Source organism: Mobula hypostoma, chromosome 5 (assembly GCF_963921235.1).
Source record: "Mobula hypostoma chromosome 5, sMobHyp1.1, whole genome shotgun sequence".
Taxonomy (NCBI): Eukaryota; Metazoa; Chordata; class Chondrichthyes; order Myliobatiformes; family Myliobatidae; genus Mobula; species Mobula hypostoma.
Genome location: NC_086101.1, coordinates 121,060,946 through 121,086,625, shown reverse-complemented (window position 1 = coordinate 121,086,625; position 25,680 = coordinate 121,060,946). Strand labels below are relative to the sequence as shown.

Here is a 25,680-nt window from a genome sequence, read left to right as displayed (position 1 = left end):
AGGTTCTGTCCTGGGACCAACATGTAAGTACCATCACAAAGAAGGCACAACAGTTCTTTAGACATTTGCATAGATTTGGCACCTCACCCAAAACTAACAAACTTCTATTAACGCCCAATGGAAAGTATCCTAACTGTTGCCCCAATGCCTGGTGGGTCTCATCAGCAAGAACAATGAGTCAGCATACAGGGAGGAGGTGCAGCGGCTAACAGACTGGTGCAGAGCCAACAACCTGTCTCTGAATGTGAACAAAACAAAAGAGACGGTTGTTGACTTCAGGAGGACACAGAATGACCACTCTCCGCTGAACATCGACGACTCTCCCGTAGAGATCGTTAAGAACACCAAATTTCTTGGTGTTCATCTGGCGGAGAATCTCACCTGGTCCCTCAACACCAGCTCCATAGCAAAGAAAGCCCAGCAGCGTCTCTACTTTCTGTGAAGGCCGAGGAAAGTCCATCTCCCAACCCCCATCCTCATCACATTCTACAGAGGTTATATTGAGAGCATCCTGAGCAGCTGTATCACTGCCTGGTTCAGAAATTGCACAGTCTCAGATCGCAAAACCCTGCAACGGATAGTGAGGTCAGCTGAGAAGATCATCAGGGTCTCTCTTCCGGCCATTATAGACATTTACACCACACGCTGCATCCGCAAAGCAAACAGCATTATGAAGGACCCATGCCCCCCTCATACAAACTCTTCTCCCTCCTGCCATCTGGCAAAATGCACCAAAGTATTCGGGCTCTCACGACCAGACTGTGTAACAGTTTCTTCCCCCAAGCCATCAGACTCCTCAATATCCAGCGCCTGGACTGACACCAACCTACTGCCCTCTACTATGCATATTGTCGAATTTATTGTTTATTGTAATGCCTGAACTGTTTTGTGCACTTTATGCAGTCCTGGGTAGGTCTGTAGTCTAGTGTAGTTTTGTGTTGTTTTACGTAGTTCAGTGTAGTTTTTGTATTGTTCATGTAGCACCATGGTCCTGAAAAACGTTGTCTCGATTTTACTGTGTGCTGTACCAGCAGTTATGGTCGAAATGACAATAAAAAGTGACTTGATTTGACTTGGTATGGAAACACCAATGCCCAGTAATGGGAAAAGTCTACAGAAACTGGTGGATACAGCCAAGTCCACCTCAGGCAAATCCCTTCCAACACTGAGGACACTCAAGTGGGGAAGTGGCATCCATCATCAAGGAACCCCAGCATCCAGTCCAAGTCCTCTTCTCACAATTTCCATCAGGTAAGAAGTATACGAGCCTTAGGTCCCAAACCTTTCGGTCACTTAAATATCTGCTAGCTGATCCTTAGGTATGTCCACCTCACTAAACCACTCATCTATCTTGACATTCCAGATTATCCCAAGGACATCCAGCTCCAGTACCAGTTCCTTAATGTGATTAGACGGGGAGCTGCACTTAGGCACACCTCTTATAGGTGAAGTCATCAACACCATCGGTGGACTCACTGATCTCCCTTACCCTGCAGAGGAACATGCCATGGCCTAGCTGCCATTCCAGCTACTTTAAAAAGAAAGGTAAGATCTCACAAACACTACATCATTATTCTTTTTTTTGTATTATTTATTTATCTTGGTAATTTATCGAATTTTATGTCTCTGCTCTGTAATGGTGCGACAGAACGACAAATTTCACATCATATGTCAGTGATAATAAATGTGATCCTAATTCTGATTTCTACATTAACTCTTGCACTAAGGAAATCCCTATCAATATTGGGTAACTTAAGTTATGTATTACAAAACCACCATTGCTTTTATATCTTTCCATAATCTGCATTCATATCTGTTCCTCTATCTCACATTCTTAGGGTGGCGATATGGGTTCAACTTAGTAATAAATTTGGTGCATTTGAGTAATAGGCTCTCTAAGAGTCCAATGGAACTCAGTGAACAAAGATATAAGGAGATCGCAGATATCTCTAAGAATTACAAAATTTTAATGGCTAGTGACTTCAACTTCCTCATCTTGCCTCGGATTGCTAAACTGCAAAGTGCTTGGGTAGGAGCAGAATTTGGTAAATGGGACCAAGAAAGTTTTCTCAACCAATACAATAGAGAGGGGGCAACACTCAACTTCCTATTGGAAAATTAGGCAATGACATAGTACTATTGGCATGATATTCATGTTAAAATAGTTCTGAAAAGAATATGGGACACAAGATTTAAAAAGCAAGTAGGGCCTTTTTTGGTGGGCTTGAGATATCGCACTTGGCAAGAGCCAATGATAAAAGATTAAGGTTAAGTGAAGACGGACTTTGTGGGAATGGCTTTTGTTGGAGTGGACAGGGTTAGAGTGGGGAATTGAGACTTTGGCTCAAGACGCTTCTGCAAGGAAAGGTGGAGGCTAACCTAAATCTCTGCTTTCTTTCTTTCTCTATAGGACAGGCAGGCAGGCAGAGGGGGTGGAGTGAAGATTTATTAAAAAAATGGAATCAGATGCATAGAGAGCGTTGACATAGGATCGAAAGGTGTAGAATTGTTGTGTGTAGAGTTAGGAAACTGCAGGGGCAAAAAGGCCCTGAAAGGAGGTTACAGGCCTCTAAACAGTAGCCAGGATGTGGGGTACAAATGACTATGGGATTTAGAAAACACATGTAAGAAGGGCAATGTTATCACAGTCATGAGGGATTTCAATATGCAGGTAGATTGGGAAAATCAGGATGGCGCTGCATCCCAAGGTAGGGAATTTGTAACATGCCTATGAGATAGCTGTGGTTGAGCCCACTAGAGAAAAGGCAATTCTGAATTGGGTGTTGTGTAATGAACTAGATTTGATTAGGGAGGTATAGGAACTATTAGAAAACGGAGTTCATAATATGATAGACTTTACCCTGCAGTTTGAGAGGGAGAAGCTGAAATCAGATATATCTGTATCACAGTGGAGTAAAGACAACTGAGTGGTGGTGAGGTGGAGATACATCTGCACCAAGAAGGTAAGGCATTCTTTCCCTCCACTAGCCGGCAGGCCACAATTGAGCAGGGAGCAGCATCTGCTTATTCCCCCTGATCAGGGCCATGTGAAGCCATGAGAGCGGGTGGTGGATGGTCATATGAGCAACTGGTTCATACCACAAGTCCTGGTTATGTGGCCACTGACACCAGGCAGACAAATCTCTGAAGAATATTGATAATGGCTGGGGTCACCTGTCTTGTAAAGACACTGCCCAGAAGAAGGCAAAGGCAAACCCCTTCTGCAGAAAAGGTTGCCATGAATAATCATGGCCATGGAAAGGTCATGATCGCCCAAGTCATATGTAACAGCACGTAACGAACGAAAGGCAACTACAGAGGCATGAGAGAGGAGCTGGCAGAAGTCGACTGGAAGGGGGCAGTAAGGGGGCAGTGGCTGGAGTATCTGGGAGCAATCCTGAAGATGCAAGATAAATGACGATGAGACCTCCGTCATTCAGGGTTGACCATGGACGTTGCAACCTAGCTGTCTAGATATGGAGAGCATGAGCAGTCCAAAATGGAGAGAATGCTGTTGCCCATGTAGCAAGCTCCCCCCTCCACACATCTGATGAACCCAAATAAACGGCAGAGATCTTTACAGGTTGGCCCCAGCAACATCACAGGAATTGCCTGCCTGGGTTGAACTCAATGTAGGACTGCCTTAGAGACTTCAGCTCCAGATTTTTCCCTCTTAGACCATAAGACAAAGGAGCAGAAGTCGGCCATTCAGCCCATTGAGTCTGCTCCGTCATTTTATCATGATCTGATCCATTCTCCCATTTAGTCCCACTCCCCTGCCTTCTCACCATAACCTTTGATGCCCTGGCTACTCAGATACCTATCAATCTCTGCCTTAAATACACCCAATGACTTGGCCTCCACTGCCGCCCCTGGCAACAAATTCCATAGATTCACCACCCTCTGACTAAAAAAATTTCTTCGCATTTCTGTTCTGAATGGGCGCCCTTCAATCCTTAAGTCATGCCTTCTCGTACTAGACTCCCCCATCATGGGAAATAACTTTGCCACATCCACTCTGTCCATGCCTTTCAACATTTGAAATGTTTCTATGAGGTCTCCCCTCATTCTTCTAAACTCCAAGGAATACAGTTCAAGAGCGGACAAACTTTCCTCATATGTTAACCCTCTCATTCCCGGAATCATTCTAGTGAATCATCTCTGTACCCTCTCCAACGTCAGCACATCCTTTCTTAAATAAGGAGACCAAAACTGCCCACAGTACTCCAAGTGAGGTCTCACCAGCGCCTTATAGAGCCTCAACATCACATCCCTGCTCCTATACTCTATTCCTCTAGAAATGAATGCCAACATTGCATTCGCCTTCCTCACCACCGACTCAACCTGGAGGTTAACCTTAAAGGTATCCTGTACGAGGACTCCCAAGTCCCGTTGCATCTCAAAACTTTGAATTCTTTCCCCATTTAAATAATAGTCTGCCCGTTTATTTCTTCTGCCAAAGTGCATAACCATACACTTTCCAACACTGTATTTCATTTGCCACTTCTTTGCCCATTCTTCCACTCTATCCAAGTCTCTCTGCAGACTCTCCGTTTCCTCAGCACTACCGGCCCCTCCACCTATCTTCGTATCGTCAGCAAACTTAGCCACAAAGCCATCTATTCCATAATCCAAATCGTTGATGTACAATGTAAAAAGAAGCGGCCCCAACACGGACCCCTGTGGAACACCACCGGTAACCGGCAGCCAACCAGAATAGGATCCCTTTATTCCCACTCTCTGTTTCCTGCCAATCAGCCAACGCTCTATCCACGTATGTAACTTTCCTGTAATTCCATGGGCTCTTATCTTGTTAACTAGCCTCATGTGTGGCACCTTGTCAAAGGCCTTCTGAAAATCCAAATACAGCATACAATATCAACTACATCTCCCTTGTCTAGCCTACTTGTCATTTCCTCAAAAAATTGTAATAGGTTTGTCAGGCAGGATTTTCCTTTAAGGAATCCATGCTGAGTTCTGCCTATCTTGTCATATGCCTCCAGGTACTCTGTAACCTCATCCTTGACAATCGACTCCAACAACTTCCCAACCACCGATGTCAAGCTAACAGGTCTATAATTTCTGTTTTGCTTCCTTGCCCCCTTCTTAAATAGCAGAGTGACATTTGCAATCTTCCAGTCCTCCGGAACCATGCCAGAATCTATCAACTTTTGAAAGATCATCGCTAATGCCTCCGCAATCTCCACAGCTACTTCCTTCAGAACACAAGGGTGCATTCCATCTGGTCTGGTAGATTTATCTACCTTTAGACTATTCAGCTTCCTGAGTACTTTCTCTGTCGTAATTGTGACTGTGCACACTTCTCTTCCCTGCCACCCTTGAGTGTCCAGTACACTGCTGATGTCTTCCTCAGTGAAGACTGATGCAAAATACTCGTTCAGTTCCTCCTCCATCTCCTTATCTCCCATTACAATTTCTCCAGCATCATTTTCTACCAGTCCTATATCTACTCTCACCTGTCTTTTACTCTTTATATACTTGAAAAAGCTTTTAGTATCCTCTTTGATATTATTTGCTAGCTTCCTTTCATAGTTAATCTTTTCCCTCTTAATGACCTTCTTAGTTTCCTTTTGTAAGCTTTTAAAAATTTCCCAATCCTCTGTCTTCCCACTAATTTTTGCTTCCTTGTATGCCCTCTCCTTTGCTTTAACTTTGGCTTTGACTTCTCCTGTCAACCACGGTTGCATCCTTTTTGCATTCGAAAATTTCTTCTTTTTTGGAATGTACCTATCTTGCACCTTCCTCATTTCTCGCATAAACTCCAGCCACTGCTGCTCTGCCGCCTTTCCCGCCAGTGTCTCTTTCCAGTCAACTTTGGCCAGTTCCTCTCTCATTCCACTGTAATTTCCTTTACTCCACTGAAATACCAACACATCAGATTTCGGTTCTGATCTCTTGGTTCACTCCTGAAGCCTTCCTCAGGAGTGGGTATAGCTGTAAGGCAGCTGGGACTGTAAGACCATAAGATGCAGGAGCAGAATTACACCATTTAGCCTATCAGGTCTGCTCCACCATTTCATCATGGCCGATCCAATTTTCCTCTCAGCCCCAATCTCCTGCCTTCTCCCCGTATCCCTTCATACCCTGACCAGTCCAGAATCTATCAACCTCTGCCTTAAGTGTACACGAAGACTTGGCCTCCACAGCTGCCTGTGACAAAGGAATCCATAGCTTCTCCACTCTCTGGCTAAATAAATTCCTCCTCATCTCCATTCTAAAAGGACGCCCCTCTATTCTGAGGCTGCATCCTCTGGTCTTAGACTCTCCCACCATAGGAAACATTCCCTCCACATCCAGTCTATCAAGGCCTTTCACCATTCGATAGGTTTCAATGAGGTCACCCCTCATTCTTCTGAATTATTGTGAATACACACCCAAAGCAATCAACCATTCTTCATATGATGAATCATTCAAATCTGGAATCATTTTCGTGACCCTCCTTTGAACCCTCTCCAGTTTCAGCACATCCTTTCTAAGATATTATAAAGCACTGGTGGACTCACCAGTGCTTTATAATGTCTCAACTTTACATCCTTGCTTTTACGTTCTAGTGCTCTTGAAATGAATGGGTTGCAACTTGGGAAATGAAATGAAAAGGAAAAGTGTACAATGACTGACAGGACTCTGAACAACATTCTGTACAAAGAGATCTTTGGGTAAAAGTCTGTAGCTCCCTGAAAGTGGCTGCACAGATTGAAAGGATAGCGTATGGCATACTTGCCTGTTTTACCTGAGACACGAGTCAAGAGTCACGTTGCAGCTTGATGAAAATCTCGTTAGGCCATATCTGCAGTATTGCATTCAATTCTGGTTATAGGAATCGTGGGAAGGATTGGAGGCCATGGGAAGGGCACAGAAGAGATTTACCGGAAAGCTGTCTGGATTGGAGGGCAAACACGAGGAAATCTGCAGATGCTGGAATTTCAAGCAACACACATAAAAGTTGCTGGTGAAGGCAGCAGGCCAGGCAGCATCTATAGGAAGAGGTACAGTCGACGTTTTGGGCCAAGACCCTTCGTCAGCACTGGAGGGCATGTGCTATGAATTGAGCTTGGACAAACCAGGGTTACAAACTTCCATTGGGGCTAACCGTTGGAAGTTCATAAAATTATGAGAGGCATAGCTAGAGTAGATAGCTAATGCCTTTATCCCAGGATCAAAATGTCCAGTACATTTCAGGCGAGCTTAATGTATTTAAGGTGAGAGGGGAGAAGTTGAACAGAGAACTGCAGGGCAGTTTATATTCTACACCAATGGTGGTGGGTATCCTGGAATGTGCTGTGGAGGTGGTGGTAGAGGCAGATACTTCTAGAGGTAGTTAGAAAGCTCTTAGAACAGTGGTCCCCAACCTCCAGGCCGTGGACCGATACATTGCCGCGAAGCATGCAGGGGTGCAGTGGTAGCTGGGACGCACCCAGCACATCTTTAAGAAAGAAGTCAAAATAAACAAGCTAATTAATTAGGTGCCACCCCGGCACGTAAATGTCGGCCCAGATCAGAGGTGACGCAATCAGCAATCACCTCTGATCTGGGCTGACATTTACATGCCGGGTGGCACCTGATTAATTAGCTTGTTTATTTCGGCTTCTTTCTTAAAGATGTGCTGGCTGCATTCCGGCCACCGCTGTACCACTGCATTCTTCACGGCAATGTGTCGGCCGCGGCCCGGAGGTTGGCGACCACTGAAGAAAGGCCGATGTATGTACAGAGAATAGACGAATATGGCTCATATGCAGGCTGAAGGGATGAGGAGTCATTTGCTTAATTAGTTTGCCACAACATCTGGGGTCTAAGGACCTATTCCTATCCTATGCTGTTCTTACTTCTGTACCCCTGTGATTTTTATATCCAGGATTAAATTCCATTTGCCACCACTCCACCTGACTATCTACTTTATCTATGCCTGTATCATCAGACAACAATCCTGACTCTCTACACTTCCATCATCCAACATCCACAAACTCACTGATCATACTTCCTTCATTCACACCTAAGTCGTAAATATACTTTATATCTCAAACACCGTTACATACAGCACTGGTCCCTATAGTACACCACTGGCCACAGCCTGCCAATCAGTAAATAATCCTCCCACAACTACACTCTGTCTCCTATCACCAAACTAATTTAATGAGTTAACGAGTTCACTTTAGATCCCATGTGCCTTAACCTTCTGGACCAACCTATCATGCAGGAACATGTCATGTAGACTCATCTCCAAACAGACAATGTCTACTGCCTTGCCTCTACCATGTAACCTCTTCTTAGTAACCTCCTCAAAAAACCTCAATCAAGTTAGTCTGTCTGGATTTCCATACACAAAGTGTGCTGACGTTTCTTGATCAGGTCCTATCCTCCCAAATCGCATCCCTTAGGACTTTCTCCAAAAATTTCTTCATCCACGTTGCAAAGCTCACTGGCTTTCAATAACCTCACTTTTCCTTGCTGCCTATATCAAGCAAAGAAACATTATCTATCATCTCACCTATTCCAAATAAAGATGCAAAAATATCCATCAGGGCCCAAACTAACTCCTCCTTTTCTTCTTATAGAAGAAGTGGGGTTCAAATGTATCCAGCAGATAAAGCACATCTTTGGATATAGAAGCAGTTTAACGGTCATCATCCTGAAATCTGAAACAATCATACTGTTTCTCTCCACGGTTGGTATCTATTCTACAGATGTAGTCTGTTTGATACACTGTCTGGTATGGAAGGGCCGTTGCATGGGATTGGAAAATGAGTTATAAACTCAGCCGCTCATCATGGGCACTAACCTCCCCAGCATGAAGGACATCCTTAAAAGACAATGGCTCAGAAAGGTGGCATCCATCATCAAGGACACCCACCATCCAGGACATGGTACCAAGGCACAGGAAGGAACAGGAGCCTAGGAGCCTGAAGACACACTCACTGTTTTAGGAACAGCTTATACCCCTCCAGCATCAGATTTCTGAATAGACCATGAACCGTTGAACTAATATTGCTCTCTCTTTTGCAGGTTGTGGCCTGAATTGATCACTGTTGCTCTGACATAGCCAAAAGAAGAGAAGGTGGAGATTTTTCCTGCAAATGTTTTCTCTATTGAACACCTGTCAAAAGTAAACAGACAGCATTACAACAAGAAAAGAAGTATTTGCAAGAATTGCAAGCAATAGCAGGTGCAAATTCTTCAATGTAATATTTCACACCAGTCCAAGCCCATCTAGGGGAACTATCACCTTCCAGGTTTACATGAGTGTGTACTTGTGTACACGTTTATGTGCATGACTTACCTCTTTGTGACATTTTAATTGTAGTAATTTTGGCAATGTCATCTTTTACTCTACCCTCACAAAAGAATACACCAATGCCTTCATCTTTCTTCTCTGTACTCCACAAAACACTCGAAGAGTATTTTTCAGTCTTGCTCTGTTCCAAAGGACTCTTTGGCTGATCTGAGTAGGCACTGATATCCCGTGCTATTGATACCTGGTCAGGCATAGGTGAGCCATGCAGAACACACATTAATGAGGTTTCCGATGTGGAGATCAGAGGATTGGAGTTAACTAATGTCATGTCCAGCAATGCCTTGACTAAATCTGTAGCCAAACAAAAAAAATATAGAAATTAGAAGAGTGTAGAACCAAAGAAGTGTTTTAGACATGTTTTAGTAATACAGGAAATGCAGCAGCAAACAGAAACACAAGCAACAGTTTGAATATGAGCACAAAACCGGTTTTAATAACAGATAAATATTGAATAACAATTACATATTGAAAGTGTTGGAAATATTTATCGGGTCTAGAGCAGGGTTCCCAACCTACCATTAACTGAGGGTTTCCTGGACCCCAAGTTGGGAACCTCTGTTCTAGAGAGTTAATATTTCAGCTGAATGACCTTTTTTCATTTCTGAAAGAAGTCTCCATTTGAGGTGATTTTTTTTTTATTGAAAGTGTTGTAAATAGAACAAAATTAAGTGGTATGTAACACACAAAAGCAAAGCTTATATTGTAAATATTGTAAATCCAAATAAAAATCCGAATATGTCAGAGGTGTTCAACAGGTCAGCCAGCATCTAAAGAGAGAAAATTAAAGTAACATTTCATGCTGATGACATTGAATCTGAAGGGCAATTTGTTGATTTTCCAATACTGAGTTAAAGCCAATGTCCTGAATCATTGCCTCTCTGTTATTCACTGACTTGCTGAATATTAAGAGTACTTCTAATCTTGGGGGCTGTGTTTAAAACACAGTGGAGGAACTTCAACTTTATCTAGGAAAGAACTTTTACAAATATTCATTGAACAATCTTTCCTGGTTGCTGAATCTCAGAGTCATAGAATACTACAGTGCTGAAACAGGCTGTTCAGCCCATCTAGTATGAGCCATACCCATTGACCTGCAAGCAGATCATAGGCCCCCATACCCCTCCCAGCCGCATACCTATCCAAATTTCTATTAAATGCTGAAATCAAACCTGCATCCACCATTTGCAGGTTGTTCAACAGTCTCACCACCCTCTGAGTGAAAAGGTTCCCCCCTCATGTTCTCTTTAAACATCCCATCTTTCACCCTTAACCCATGACCTCTAGTTCTAGCCTCAGTGAAAAAATCCTGCTTGCATTTGCCCTAGCTATACCGCCCATAATTTTGTATATCTCTGTCAGATCTTCCCTCAGTCTTTTGGTTCTAGGGAATAAAGACCTAACCTGTTCAACCTTTCCCTCTAACTCAGCTCCTCAAGTCCTGGCAGCATCCTTGCAAATTTTCTCTGCACTCTTTCAATCTTATTTCCATCTTTCCTATAGGTAGATGACCAAAACTGGGAACAATACTCCAAATTAGGCCTCTCCAGCGTCAACAATTTCAATAAAATATCCCACCTCCTGCACTCAGTACATTGATTTATGAAGGCCAAACTGCCAAAAGCTTTCCCTGCCTACCTGTGACTCCACTTTCAAGGAATTATGGACCTGTATTCCCAGATCCCTTTGTTCTACCACACTCCTCATTACCCTTCTGCTTACCATGATTGGTCCTCCCACAGTGCAACACCTCATACTTGTCTGCATTAAGTTCCATCTGCCACCTTTCAGTCCATTTCATCAATTGGTTCATAGCCCACTGCAAGCTTTGATTGCCTTCCTTACTGTTCACTACACCCCCAATATTGGGGTCATCTGCATATTTGCATATCCAGTTTACCACCTTATCATCCTAGTCCTTTATATGGATGACAAACAGCAATCATTTTGCTCCTAATATGTCTGTAGAAGCCTTTAGGATACTCCTTCATCTTGTTTGATACAGCAACCTTGTGTCTCCTTTTGGCCCTCCTGATTTGCTTCTTAAGCACTCTTTTGCATTTCGTATATTCCTCAAGCACCTATCTTCTTCCTGCCTGTCTATACCTGCAGTGCATCTGGTTGTTTTTTAACCAAAACCTCAATACCTCTAGAAAGCCAAGGTTCCTTAAATCATTTCTGTTACCATCATTTTGGCCTTTCTCCAAGGCATTATAACCATATAACAATTACAGATGTGAAGTGTTCCTCTACATAAGCTTCTGTCACCTGCCCTGTCTCATTCCCCAGATGGAGATCTAGTATCACACTGTCTAGTCTGGACTTTGATGTACTGATTAAGGAAGTTTTCATGAACACATTTGATAAACTCTTTCCCATATAGCCCTTTTACAATATGGGAGTCCCAGTCAATATGTGGAAAGTTAAAATCACCTGCTATCACAACCTTATGTTTCTTGCAACAGTCTGTGACTTCTCTACAAATTTGCTCCTCTAAATCCCATGTGTTATTGGATGGTCTATATTATAATCCCACTAATGTGGTTGTACCTTTCTTATCACGAGAAAGTCTGCAGGCACTGGAAATCCAAAGCAACACACACAAAATGTTAGAGAAACTCAGCATCTATGGAAATAAGCAGTCAACGTTTCATGCTGAGACCCTTTTTCAGACTGAGAAAAAAGGGGGAAGGTTCCAGAATAAAAAGTTGGGGACAAGGGAAGGAGGCTAGCTGGAAGTCAGGTGGGTGGGAAAGATCAAGGGCTGGGGAAGAAGGAATCTGATAGGAGTGGAGGGTGGACCATAGGAGAAAGGGAAGGGGGAGGAGACCCAGGGTGAAGTAATAGGCAGGTGAGAAGAGCTAAAAGGACAGAGTGGGGAGTGGGAGAGGAGAGGAAATTAATTTACTGGAAGGAGAAACCAATATTCATGCCAACAGGTTGGAGGCTACCCAGATTGAATATAAGGTGTTGCTTCTCCACCTTATGCCAAGATGAGGCCGTGGACTGACACATTGGAATGAGAATGGGAATTAAAATGCTTGGCCACCGAGAAGTCCTGCTTGCAGCAGATGGCGTGGAGGTGAGCAGTGAAGTGGTCCCGCAACTTCCCGCAGCTTACAACAGGCCTCACCAATGTAGAGGAGGCTGCATCCGGAGCACTGGACACAAAAGACAACACCAGCAGATTCACAGGTGAAGTGTTGCCTCACCTGGAAAGATTGTCTGAGGCGCTGAATGGAAGTGAGGGAGGAGGTGCATGGCCATGTGTAGCACTTTAGTTGTTTGCAGGGATAAGTGCCGGGAGGGAGATTTCTTATTCCTCAGTTTTACTCATAAAGCCTCACTAGACAAGTTCTCCAGTCTGTTCTGACTGCGTACAGTCATGACATTGTCACTGACTAGTAATGCCACCTCTCCCCTTTTAATTCTTCCCTCTCTGTCACATCTAAAACAATGGAACCCTAAAGCACTGAACTACCTGTCCTGCTCCTCCTGCAACCAAGTCTCATTAATGACTACTATGTCAGTGTAAGAGTGTTTTTTGGGGTTAGCACATAGAGTAAATAGCTTCAGCCACCAATCTTCAGATCTGAATATGGACTGTAGATTAAATTCAAAATGCAGCTCTGAACAATGGGTTCCTAAGAACTGAATCACGGTTAATTGGAAAACCAGAAAATGTTGATATAAATTCATTATTTGGGTGTCTGTAGTGTGGGTACGAAGAGGGAGGTGTAAATGAGTGTAGCTCAAAGGAAACATTGTGGATGCATTGTAAGTATGGAATTGTCATTTGATCTTTAGCACATGGAGTGGTTTGTAGTGTTGGGTCAGCAGACCTTCTTCCTTTGAAAGGGTCTCTAAGTGATGCCTTTTGTGTCTCACTTTGTCAACACAAAGAGACTGGTTCATATGTATCAGTACTTCTCTCCGGTGACTTTGTACAGGCAATAACAGTCATAATTCCATGTACTGATCCATGCCCTAAACTCATTTGCCTTTCCTATTATACTTCTTGCATTAAAATATATGCAGCTCAGAACATTAGCCCCACTATACTTGACTTTTCAATTCCTGGATTTTTATGCAAGCTTAACAACATCTTTCTTCACAACCTCTCCACTATCTGTTCTAGCTCCCTAGTTCCCATCCCCCTGCAACTCTACTTTAAACATCACCCTGTGCAGCACTAGCAAATCTTCCCACTAGGATATTAGTCTCCCTCCAGTTCAGGTGTAAACTATCCCTTCTGCACATGTCCATTTTCCTGGAAGAGAACCCAATGATCCAGAAATCTGAAGTTCCTCTTCTAGCACCATCTCCTTCACTGGGTGTTAAACTGTATGATACACCTTGGCTTTATTTATTCTTCCGAACATGTGACATGGGCAGACATCTTGAGATCACAGACCAGGAGGTCCAGTCCTTTAACTTAGCTCCTAACTCCCTGAACTCACTTTGCAGGACTTTGTCACCCCACCTACCCATTTCATTGGTACCATCATGGACCATGATCTGTGGCTGCTCACCCTTCCACTTAAAACTGGTGTGATTTTGATCTGAGATGCCCCTGACCCTGACACCCAAGAGCCAACATACCATCTGGGAATCTTGTTGTCATCAGTAGAACCTTCTTTCTGTTCCCCTAATCAACGAATCCCTTATCACTACAGCTCACCTCTTCTTCATTTCCACCCCCTGCCCCTGTTCCCTTCTGAGCCACAGAGCCAGACACCTAACTGCTGTGGCTTTCCTCTGCTAGGTAATCTCTCTCCCCACACAGTATCCAAAGCAATATGCATATTGTTGAGGGGAATGGCCAGAGGGGTAACCTGCACTGGCTGCTTATCCCCTTTCCCCTTTCAGACATTCACCCAATTACCTGTGTTCTGCACCTTGGATGTAACTACCTCCCTGTGTACTCTGTCTATCAAACCCTCAGCCTCCTGAATGATCTCAAGGTCCTCCAGTTCCAGCTCTAATCCTTAACATGGTGTGGTAGAAGGTGTAGCTGAATGCACTTCTTGAATAACTAGTCACCAGGGACATTGCAGATCTCTCTACCTTTCCACATCTTGCAAGAGGACCATTCCAGTATCCTGTCTGGCATCCCTACTGCTCTAAATGTGCAATCAGAAACAAAGAAAGAATAAATAATTTTTAAAAATCTAGCCTCTCCTTGCAAAAGCTTCAATGAACCTGAAGTTGATTTCTGACAGTGAAATACCAGGCAATGATCATCAACAGAAGAGAGTCTAACCATATATTGTACCTTAATGTTCAATAACATTATCATGAGTAAGTTGTTCATGATCAATGTCCTGAAGGTCATACCCAATGGCCTATCCAAGGCATAGGTTTGGATTGCTATGGAATACATTGCATTTAATTGGATGAGGGTGGCATCAATAGTTCTGAAGAACTTTAACACCATCCAGGATAGAGTAGCCCATTTGATTGGCACCCCAGCAGTGACCCTAAACATTCATTCCTTCTTCCACCAGCATGCAGTGGCTGCAGTGTATATTCAACTATAAAATATACTGAGATACTTGCAAAGTCTCCTCTGACAGCACTTCCCAAACCCACAACTTCTAACACCTAGAAAGACAAAGGCCACAGGCAAAGGGAAATAGAGTAGCAAGTCAAAACTGATTCATTCAGCTCTCACAAACACCAATAAACAATTTTAGCTTTCTTCAATAAAGTCACAGAGTAATATTGTAATACCTAGGAGTAACACAGAAACAGACCATTCAGCCTAATTTGTCCAAGCGGACTACGAGACCAACTAATCTCATTTGCATGCATTTGGCCCATATCTCTCCAAATTGTCCTAACCATGTAACTTACACAATTGTGTTTTGAATGCTGTTGCAGTATACTCTGCCTCAACCATCTCCCCGGCAGCTCATTCCATATATCCATCATTCTCTATGTGAAGGAATTTCCCCTCAAGTCCCTTTGAAATCTTTCAACTCTCATATTTGACCTATGCCCTCCAGTTTTACGTTGCTGATCCCTGGAGAAAAGACAATCTTCATTATGCCCCTCATGCATCAGTCTTCACTGTGGAAGACACTAGTAGCGTAGTGGAAGGTCCCAGTGTCAGGGGTCATGAAGTTACCATTACTAGAGAAGGTTCTCAGGAAACTGAAAGGTCTGAAGGTAGATAAGTCACCTGAACCAGAAGGCATATAACCTAGGGTTCTGAAAGAGGTGGCTGAAGAGATTGTGGAGACATTAGCAATGATCTTTCAAGAATCACTAGATACTGGAATAGGTCGGGAAGACTGGAAAATTGCAAGTGTCACTCCACTCCTCAAAAAGGAAGAGAGGCAGAAGAAAATAAATTATAGGCCAGTTAGCTTGACCTCAGTGGTTGGGAAGATGTTGGAGTTGATTATTAAGGATGAGGTCTCAGGGTACTTGGAAGCACATGATAAAATAAGCCGTAGTCAGCATGGTTTCCTCAAGGGAAAATCTTACCTGAAAAATCTGTTGGAATTCTTTGAAGAAATAACAAGCAGGATTGTTAAAAGAAAATCGATTGATGTTGTGTACTTGAATTTTCAGAAGGCCTTTGACAAGGTGTCACACATGAGGCTGCTTAATAAGCTATGAGCCCATGGTATTATAGGAAAGGTTCTAGCATGGATAAACCATTGGCTGATTGGCAGGAGACACTGAGTGGGAATAAAGGGAGCCTTTTCTGGTTGGCTGTCAGTTACTAGAGGTATTACTCAGGGGTCTGTGTTGGGATCGATTCACTTTACTTATATGTTAATAATTTGCATGATGGGATGGATGGTTTTGTTGTAAAGTTTGCAGACAATATGAAGATAGGGAGAGAGGGAGGTAGTTTTGAAGAAGTTGACAGGCTACAAAAGCACTTTGACAGATTAGGATAATGGGCAAAGAAATGGCAGACAGTATACAGTGTCAGGAGTTGTATGGTCATGCACTTTGGTAGAAGAAATTAAAGGATTAACTATTTTCTAAATGGAGAGAAAATACAAAAAAAAAGAGGCACAAAGGGACTTGGGAGTTCTTGTGTAGGATTCCCTAAAGGCTAATTTGCAGGTTGAGTTTGTAGCAAGAAAGGCAAATACGATGTTAGCATTCATTTTGAGAGGACTAGAATATAAAAGCAAGGATGTAATGTTGAAACTTTATAAAGCACCAGTGAGGCCTTACTTGGAATATTGTGAGCAGGTTTGGGCCCCTTGTATTAGAAGGTTGTGCTGAAGAGAGAAAAGGTTCAAAGGAGGTTCACGAAAATGATTCCAGGATTGAATGGCTTGTCATATGAAGAGCATTTTGATGGCTCTGGTCCTCTACTCACTAGAATTCAGAAGAATGAGGGGTGACATCATTGAAACCTATTGAATGGTGAAAGGCCTTGATAGAGTAGATGTGGAGAGGATGTTTCCTGTGGTGGGAAAATCTACGACCAGAGGACACAGCATCAGAATTAAAGGGTGTCCTTTTTAAATGGGAATGAGGAGTAAGTTCTCTAGGCAAAGAGTGGCGAATTTGTGGAATTCTTTGCCACAGGCAGCTGTGGAGGCCAAGTCCTTATGTGTATTTAAGGCAGAGGTTGGTAGATTCTTGATTGGTCAGGGTATGAAGGAATACAGGGAAAAGGCAGGAGATTGGAGCTGAGAGGAAAATTGGATCAGCCATGATAAAATGGCAGAGCAGACTCAATGGGCCAAATGGCCTAATTCTGCTCCTGTATCTTATGATCTTCTGGTCTTATGATTTTATACACCTCCATAAGGGCACAGCTCTATCTCCTGTGCTCCAAGGACTAAAGTTCTATCTTGACCGAACCTCTCTCTAGGACACCACAGTAGTGTAGCGGTTAGTGCAACACTATTGCAGCTTGGGGCATCAGAGTTCGAAGTTCAATTCGGCGTTCTGTAAGCAAGTTTGTACCTTCCTTCCTATGTACATGTGGGATTCCTCGAAGTGCTCTGGTTTCCTCCCACAGTCCAAAGGCATAATGGTTAGAAGGTTAATCAGTCATTCTAGATTGCCCCAAGATAAGGCTAGGGGTAAATTGGTGGGTTGCTGGGTGGCACAACTCAAGGGTCAGAAGAGCCTGTTCCGTGTTGTATCTCAATATAAGACAGTTCTTGTGTGACATCTGAAGAGTCCACCACAGTATGGGCAGGTGGTGCTTCATGGTGTGGTTCAAAGTGATGGGTCGGTGTGGACTACACTTATTATTTGTTTCTGAGCTTCACAGGGGTACTGTCCGGTTGTTCAGTGATTTTCTAGATGCTCTTTCTCCATTTTTCCCATTCATGGGTTAGGAATTCCCTGGAATTTGTCCCAATATTTTTTTTTTAAATAGACTATCTCACTGGAAATGGTGTGTGTTTCAAACATCTGATGCCAAGCATGTTGGATGATGTGACCACAGCCTTCAAGGTAGGGATGTTGGTCTCAGGGAGACCGCTGATGTTGATTTCTTTTAACCTGCCAATTAATCTGTAATAGTTTGCTGAGAGTTTTTGTAATTCTGTGACTGAGATTGATAGGAATATTCAACAAGTTGCCAGAGGAAGTGGTAAAGGCGGGTTAAATAACAATGTTTAAAAGACATTTGAATAGGTGCATGGACAGGAAAGGCAAATGGGACTAGCTGTGGAAGACACCATGATAGACATGGACTTGTTGAGACCACACTGTATTTCTGTATTAAATAACTCTTTGACTCTTGGGGTCAACTTGGTTATTGGTTCTTTAGTTAATAAGTATTGCACTGTTTAATCTGCAAACTATTTTCACTGAGTTTGGAAGAAAATGGGGGTGAAGGAGGACAAAGACTAACAGCTGATCAGATAGCATCTGTGAAGGGTTGCGTTGCCTTTCTCCAGATTCCAGCATCTGCAGTCTCTTGTGATCTGCTTTGAGATGGGAAGTGAGTTACAGAACAGCAGAGAGGAAGACTTAGCTGTTAGAGAGATGACAACATTGTCTGATCTCATTGGAGTTAACGGTGATGCGGACCTGATTGAATTTTTTGAGGATGTGACTGAACAAATTGATGAAGGTAGAGCAGTAGATGTAGTGTATATGGATTTCAGCAAGGTATTTGATAATGTTCCCTATGCAAGGCTTATTGAGAAAGTAAGGAGGTATGGGTTCCAAGGGGACATTGTTTTGTGGATCCAGTACTGGCTTGCTCACAGAAGGCAAAGAGTGATTGTAGACAGGTCATATTCTGCATGAAGGTCGGTCACCAGTGGTGTGCCTCAGGGATCTGTTCTGGGACCCTTACTCTTCGTGATTCTTTATAAATGACCTGAATGAGGAAGTGGAGGGATGGGTTAGTAAATTTGCTGATGATACAAAGGTTGGGGGTGTTGTGGATAGTGTGGAGGGCTGTCAGAGATTACAGCGAGACATTGATAGGATGCAAAACCGGGCTGAGAAGTGACAGATGGAGTTCAACCCAGATAAGTGTGAGGTGGTTCATTTTGGTAGGTCAAATATGATGGCAGAATATAGTATTAATGACAAGACTCTTGGCAGTGTGGAGGATCAGAGGGATCTTGGGGTCCAAGTCCATAGGACATTCAAAGCTGCTGCACAGGTTGACTCTGTGGTTAAGAAGGCATACAATGGCCTTCATCAGCTGTGGGATTGAGTTCAAGAGCTGAGAGGCAATATTACAGCTACATAGGACCCTGGTCAGACCCCACTTGGAGTATTGTGCTCAGTTCTGGTTGCCTCACTACAGAAAAGATGTGGAAACTACAGAAAGGATGCAGAAGAGATTTACAAGGGTGTTGCCTGGATTGGGAGCATGCCTTTGAGAATAGATTGAGTGAACTTGGCCTTTTCTCCTTGGAGCGATGGAGGATGTGAAGTGACCTGATAGAGGTGTATAAGATGATGAGAGACATTGATTGTGTGGATAGTCAGAGGCTTTTTCCCAGGGCTGAAATGGCTAACACAAGAGGGCACAGTTTTAAGGTGCTTGGAAGTAGGTACAGACGAGATGCTGGGGTAAGTTTTTTATGCAGAGAGTGGTGAGTGCGTGGCATGGGCTGCCGGCGACGGTGGTGGAGGCGGAAACAATAGGGTCTTTTAAGAGACTCTTGGACAGGTACATGGAGCTTAGAAAAATAGAGGGTTATGGGTAACCCTAGGTGATTTCTAAAGTAAGTACATTTTGTGGGCCAAAGGGCCTGTATTGGGCTGTAGCTTTTCTATATTTCTATAAAATAAAATACAACATCTGTGCACGATCCCTGGCAGCATCCTCACGAGTGTTCTCTACATTCTTTCCAGTTTAATAATGTCTTTTCTACAACAGGGTGACCAAAATTGTACACAATATTCCAAGTGCAGCCTCATCAAGCTAGTTTCATTGCCTGCATTTGGCTCATATCCCATTAAAACCCTCTAATCCATGCAATACCCACATGTCTATCGGGACACAAGTGGGATGCAATCTGTTTTATTTGCAAGTGCTTGGAATCCAGGGTGAACTGGTCGATTAGATAGAAAATTGACCTGATGGTAGGAAACAGAGTTGTGGGGGAGGATTGCTTCTGAAACAGGTGACCAGCAGTATGTTGCATGAATCTGTGCAGAGTCTGTTGTAGTTCATCAACAATACCCATAATTTGGATGAGAATATAGATGAATAATGAGTAAATTTGTTGATGACACCACATTTGGTGGTGAATTGACAGTAGAACATAGAAATAAAACATAGAACAGTACAGCATAGTAAAGGATCTTCAACTCCACAATCTAACCCTTGCCTCCCACATAGCCTTCAATTTTCTTTCATCCATGTACCTATCTAAGAGTATCTTAAATGTCCCAAATGTATCATCTCTACCACTGACCCTAGCAGCAATTTCCACACACCCACCACTGTGTAAAACAACTACCTTTGACAAACCCCCCAATTCTTTCTTCCAATCACCTTAAAATTATGCCCCCCTCATATTAGCTATTCCCACCCGGAAAAAAGTCATTGGCTGTCCAATTGGTTTGTGCCTTCTATCATCTTATACAGACCTCTATCAAGTCACCTCTCAACCTCATTCACCCCAAAGAGAAAAGCCCTAACTTGTGCATCCTATCCTCATAAGATATGGTGTCTAATCCAGACAGCATGTTGTTAAACCTCCTCTGCACCCACTCAAAGGTTCCACAAACTTCCTCTAATAGGGTAACCAGAACTGAACACAATATTCCTTAGATCACCATTGATGCTGCTTTTCCATAGAATCAGCTTTCCCCTCCACCATCATTGATGCTGCCTACTCACTCTCCTGTTATTCATGTACGTGTGGAACAGATTAATGCCACTCACCAAGGCCTTCTCATGTCCACATCTAGTTCACTAAAAACTCCTTCTTTGCTACCTCCAGAGCCATGTCTGATCATTGCTTCCTAAATCTTAAGTCAGCTTCTTTCTTCCTCTTGACTAGATATTCCACATCTCTTTCAAATTGGATCCCTTCTCCCTACCATCCTTACCCTCCTCAATGATTCAAACCTATCCAGGAGCCCACGTAACGGCTTTTTAAACAACCTTCCCATCTCCATTTTGCATTTCCCGGAGTATATCTTTTTCCAGTTCCTGCTTCATAATTCGACCTCTCCCAATTAAATATTTCCACATATACTGTGCTCCCACCCTGTCCAAAGCTACGGGATGGGTCAAGTAGTTGTGGTCAATGTCTCTGAAATGCTCACCCACCAAGAGATCAGTCACCTGCCAGGTTCATTGTCTGGTACTAGATCCAGTATGGTCTCTCCTCTAGTTGGCCTGTCTTCACATGGTATAAGAAATCCCTCCTAGACACACCTAACAAATTCCGCTCCATCTAAAACTTTTGCAATAAGGAGATTTAATCAATATTAGGGAAGTTGAAATCACCCATGACCATGACAACAATCCTGTTATTTTTACAAAATTTGCCTCCTGACCTGCTCCTCAGTGTCTCTGTTGCCCTTGGAGGCTTTATATAATTCCTTCAATAGAGTGATTGTTTCCTTCCTGTTTCTGACTTTCACCCACACTAACTCAGTGGATGATTTCTCCATGACACCCTCCCTCTCTACAACTGTGATACCATCCCAAATTAGCAACTCTGCTCCCCTATCTCCTTTACCTGCTTCCCTGTCACTTTTGAAACATTCAGTAGCCACTCATACCCCTGTGACAGCCAAGTCTCCCCATCGTGGCAACAATGTCACAGTTCTATGTACAGGTATTGATCCATGCTCTAAGTTTATCACCCTTGTTCCTGATACTTCTTGCATTAAAATAGACACATTTCCACCTATCTAGCTGACAGCATTTATGCCCTTTCCAAGGCCTATCCATCCTCACTATCTCTCTACAGGTTGCATCTACCTTTATACCAATAGATCCATCCTCTGTCCAATCACACTGGTTCCCATTCCCCAGCCTTACTAGTTTAAACCTCCCTCCCTCTCCAACAGTTCCAGCAAACCTGCATACAGTGGTCCTCCTAAATTCAGATGTAATCCGTCCATTTTGCACTGCTCATACCCTCCCCAGAAGAGATACCAATGATCCATAAATCTGAAAGCCTGTCACCTGTACCAGTTTGTCAGCCACAGATTCACCTGCCATATTCCTACCCTTACTGGCACGTAGCAATCGAGAGATTAGTGCTCTTGAGGTTCTGCATTTTAGCATTTTAGCTTCCTATCTAGTTCTTTGTATTCTCTCTTCAGGACCTCATGCCTCTTTCTACCAATATTAACATGACCTGTGTTTGCTTATCTTCCACATTAAGAATACTGTGATCTGAGATGTCCCTAATAACAGCATCTGGGAGGCAACATGCCATGGGTGAGTCTCTTCCACATCAGAGAACCCTCCTGTCTGTTCCTTTACCTTCTGAGTCCCCTGTCCCTGCCATTCTCCTTAGCAGGAGCCAGCAAGAGATGCTTACCAGGAGTGCTGTGTTGTTACATTTGGTGGTGTACATAAACAGTTGAAATGACAATGAACTTAGAGTCATAGAGAGGTACAGTACAGAAACAGGCCCTTTCGCCCACCTAGTGAATGCTGAAACCATTTAAACTGCCTACTCCCATCAGCCTGCACTGGGACCATAACCCTCCATACCCCTTCTATCCAAACTTCTCTTAAACATTGAAATCGAGCTTGTGTGCTCCACTTGCGCTGGCAGCTCACTCCTCACTCTCACGACCCTCTGAGTGAAGAAGTTTCCTCTCATGTTTCCCTTCTTATCTTTTACCCCTAACCCATGACCTCTAGTTGTAGTCCCACCCAACCTCAGTGGAAAAAGCCTGTTTGCATTTACCCTGTCTATACCTCTTGTAATTTTGTATACCTCAACTTTCTACGTTCTATGCCCTCTCAAACTTCTACTTTCTAAAGAATACAGTCCTAACTGATTCACTCTTTCCATATAACTCAGGTCCTCCAGACCCAGCAACATCCTTGTAAATTTTCTCTCTATTCTTGCAACCTTGTTTACATCTTTCCTGTAGGTAGGTGACCAAAACTTCACACAATATTCCAGATTAGGTCTCACCAATATCTTGAACACTTCAACATAACATCCCATCTTCTGTACTCAGTACATTGATTTATGAAGGCCAATATGCAAAATCATTCTTTATGACTCTATCTACCTGTGACACCACTTTCAATGAATTATGGACCGGTATCCTCAGATCCCTTTGCCCTACCACACTCCTCAGTGCCCTACTCTTCACTGTGTAAGACCTACCCTGATTGGTCCTACCTAAGCACAAATCCTTGTACTTGTCAGCATTAAATTCCATGTATTATTTTTCCAGCCCATTTTTCCAGCTGATGCAGATTCCACTGCAAGCTCTGATTGTCTTCCTCACTGTCCACTACACCCCCAATCTTGGTGTCATCCACAAATTTGCTAATCCAGTTAATCACATTGTCATCCAGATCATTGATATAGATGACAAACAATAAAGGACACAACACCAATCCTTGTGGCACATACCAGTCACAGGCCTCCAGCCAGACAGGCAACCATCTACTACCACTCTCTGGCTTCTCCCACAAATGTCTAATCCAATTCACTACCTCATCTTCAATGTCATGCGACCGAACCTTCTTGACGAACCTTTCATGGGGGAGCTTGTCAAATGCCTTCTACCTTAGGCCACAAACTTACCAGTCACCCCTGATGAGTTACTAACTTCAAACTTTCTGCATAATCACTCAAAGAGTTGAACTGCATGTGCATGTAACGAGAGCTGTATAACTCATCTCCTTCTACCTTAGGCCATGAACTTATCAATCACCCCTGCTGTGGACACTTTCTGGAGATCCAAGATCCTTATGCTCCACGACCGCTGGACTAAGTGTGTAAATGTAGGAGGGGACTATGTTGAGAAATAAATGTGTTAGGGTTTTTAAAATTGACTCCTTCTACCTCAGGCCACGAACTTATCAATCACTCCTCATAAGTGCCAAGAGTTCCCTTAGTGGGGAGGGATGAATTGACAAGGGAACCATAGACACCCACAAAATGCTGGAGGAACTCTATGCAACATCTATGGAAAAGAGTAAACAGTCGACGTTTCGGGCCGAGACCCTTCCTCTTGTGTATGTGTTGCTTTGGATTTCCAGCATCTGCAGATTTTCTTGTGTAAGGGAATCGTAGAAACCACTATCCCCATGGATTTCGGAGAATGGGGGTGGGCACGAGGTAAAGATGCATTTGGTGTTAGGATCCCATTGAAGATGGCGGAAGTTGTGGAGATCGATATGCTCATGGTATAGTAGGTATGGACAAGAGAAAGTCTATTCCTGTTTAGGTGATGGAAAATGGGGTGAGGGCAAATGTCCAAGAATTGGAGAGAAGTGAGAGAGGGCAATATCAAGGGTGGAGCAAGAACAACCCATTCTTTGAAGAAGTGAGACATCGACAATTTTCTGGAAAGAGTAGCTTCGTCCTCGGAGCAGATGTGGTGGAGACGGAAGAAGTGAGAAAGGGGAATGGTATTTTTACAGAAGTCAGAGTGGTAAGAAGTAAAGTCAAGATTGCTGTGAGTGTCAGGGGGTTTATAAAAGAGATTGGTAGACATTTTGTCCTCAAAGCTAGAGATGGAGAGGTTTGTCCCCAGAGATGGAGATGGAGAGATTGAGAGATGTCAGAAATGGACCAAATGAATTTAAGGGCAGGGTGGAAATTAGAGGCAAAGTTGATGAAATTGATTAGCTCAGCATGGGTGCATGAAGAAGCACCAATATAGTTGTCAATGCAGCACAGAAAGAGTTGAGGAGCATTACCAGTGAAGGTTTCAAACATGGATTGTTCCACACAGCCAACAAAAAAACAGGCATAACCGAGTCTCATGCAGGTCCCCATGGCTACACCTTGGGTTTGAAGTAGGAGGAGCCAAAAGAGAAATTGTTGAGTGTGAGGACCAGTTCTGCCGGACGGAGTTAGGTGGTGGTGGAGGGGAACTGATAAAGTCTGTTGTCGAGAGAGAAGGGAGAGCTTTTCAGCCTTCTTGAGGGGGACAGAAGTGTTTAGGGACTAGGCATCCATGGTGAAAATGAGGCAATCAGGCCAGGAAATTGAATGTTGTAGAAAAGATAAAGAGCATGTGAAGTGTCATGGATGTAAGTGGGAAGCGACTGAACCAAGAAAAGATAAAATGGAGTCTAGATATGCAGACACACGTTCAGTGGGGCAGCAACAGGCAGACACAATGTGCCTACCTGGACAGTCAGATTTGTGGATCTTGGGTAGGAGGTAGAAACAAGCACTGTGGGGTTAGGGAACTATGAAATTGGAGGGAGTGGATGGGAGATCTCCAGGGTTGATGAGGTAGGTGATGGTGTGGGAGTCTGATGGTCCTAAGTGAGGTTCTTTTCAAAGGGTAAGTAAGAGGAGGTGTCTGTGAGTTGCCAACTGGCCTCAGCAAGTTAGAGGTCAGTCTGCCAGACTATAACAGTTGCATGCTGCCTGACCTGCTGAGTTCCTCCAGATTTTGTATCTGTTACTCTGGATTTTCAGCATCTACAGAATCACTTGCATTTATAATTTGTTACCGTTCTGTGGATAGGAATGGTTTGGACTCTAAACCTTTCCTATCCACAAACATCATAAATGCAATCATACAGGACTAACTCAGTTTGCCAAGTTGGATGGCATGGACAATTTGGCCAAAGAGCCTGTTTCAATGCAGTATAGCTACAAGACTCTAAGGTTAGATCAGAGACTTCAACTATTATAGCAACTGTTACAAAGGAATAACGATGTTGGAATATAATAAATTATAATGGGGATCATTATGATTCGATGAAATGACCATGAAAACATATTGAGTTCCTT

The 25,680-nt window shown here is 43.3% G+C and overlaps 1 protein-coding gene across 1 annotated transcript in view; it reads right to left on the bottom strand.

Moving 5' to 3' along the window:
- The window catches only part of tek (TEK tyrosine kinase, endothelial), a 248,182-nt gene that overhangs the window by 204,623 nt on the left and 17,879 nt on the right, over nucleotides 1-25,680 (bottom strand). The window contains exon 2 of the mRNA XM_063048906.1: nucleotides 9,296-9,601. Within this exon, the coding sequence (XP_062904976.1) occupies nucleotides 9,296-9,601 (306 nt within the window). The remainder of the gene's footprint in view (nucleotides 1-9,295; nucleotides 9,602-25,680) is intronic.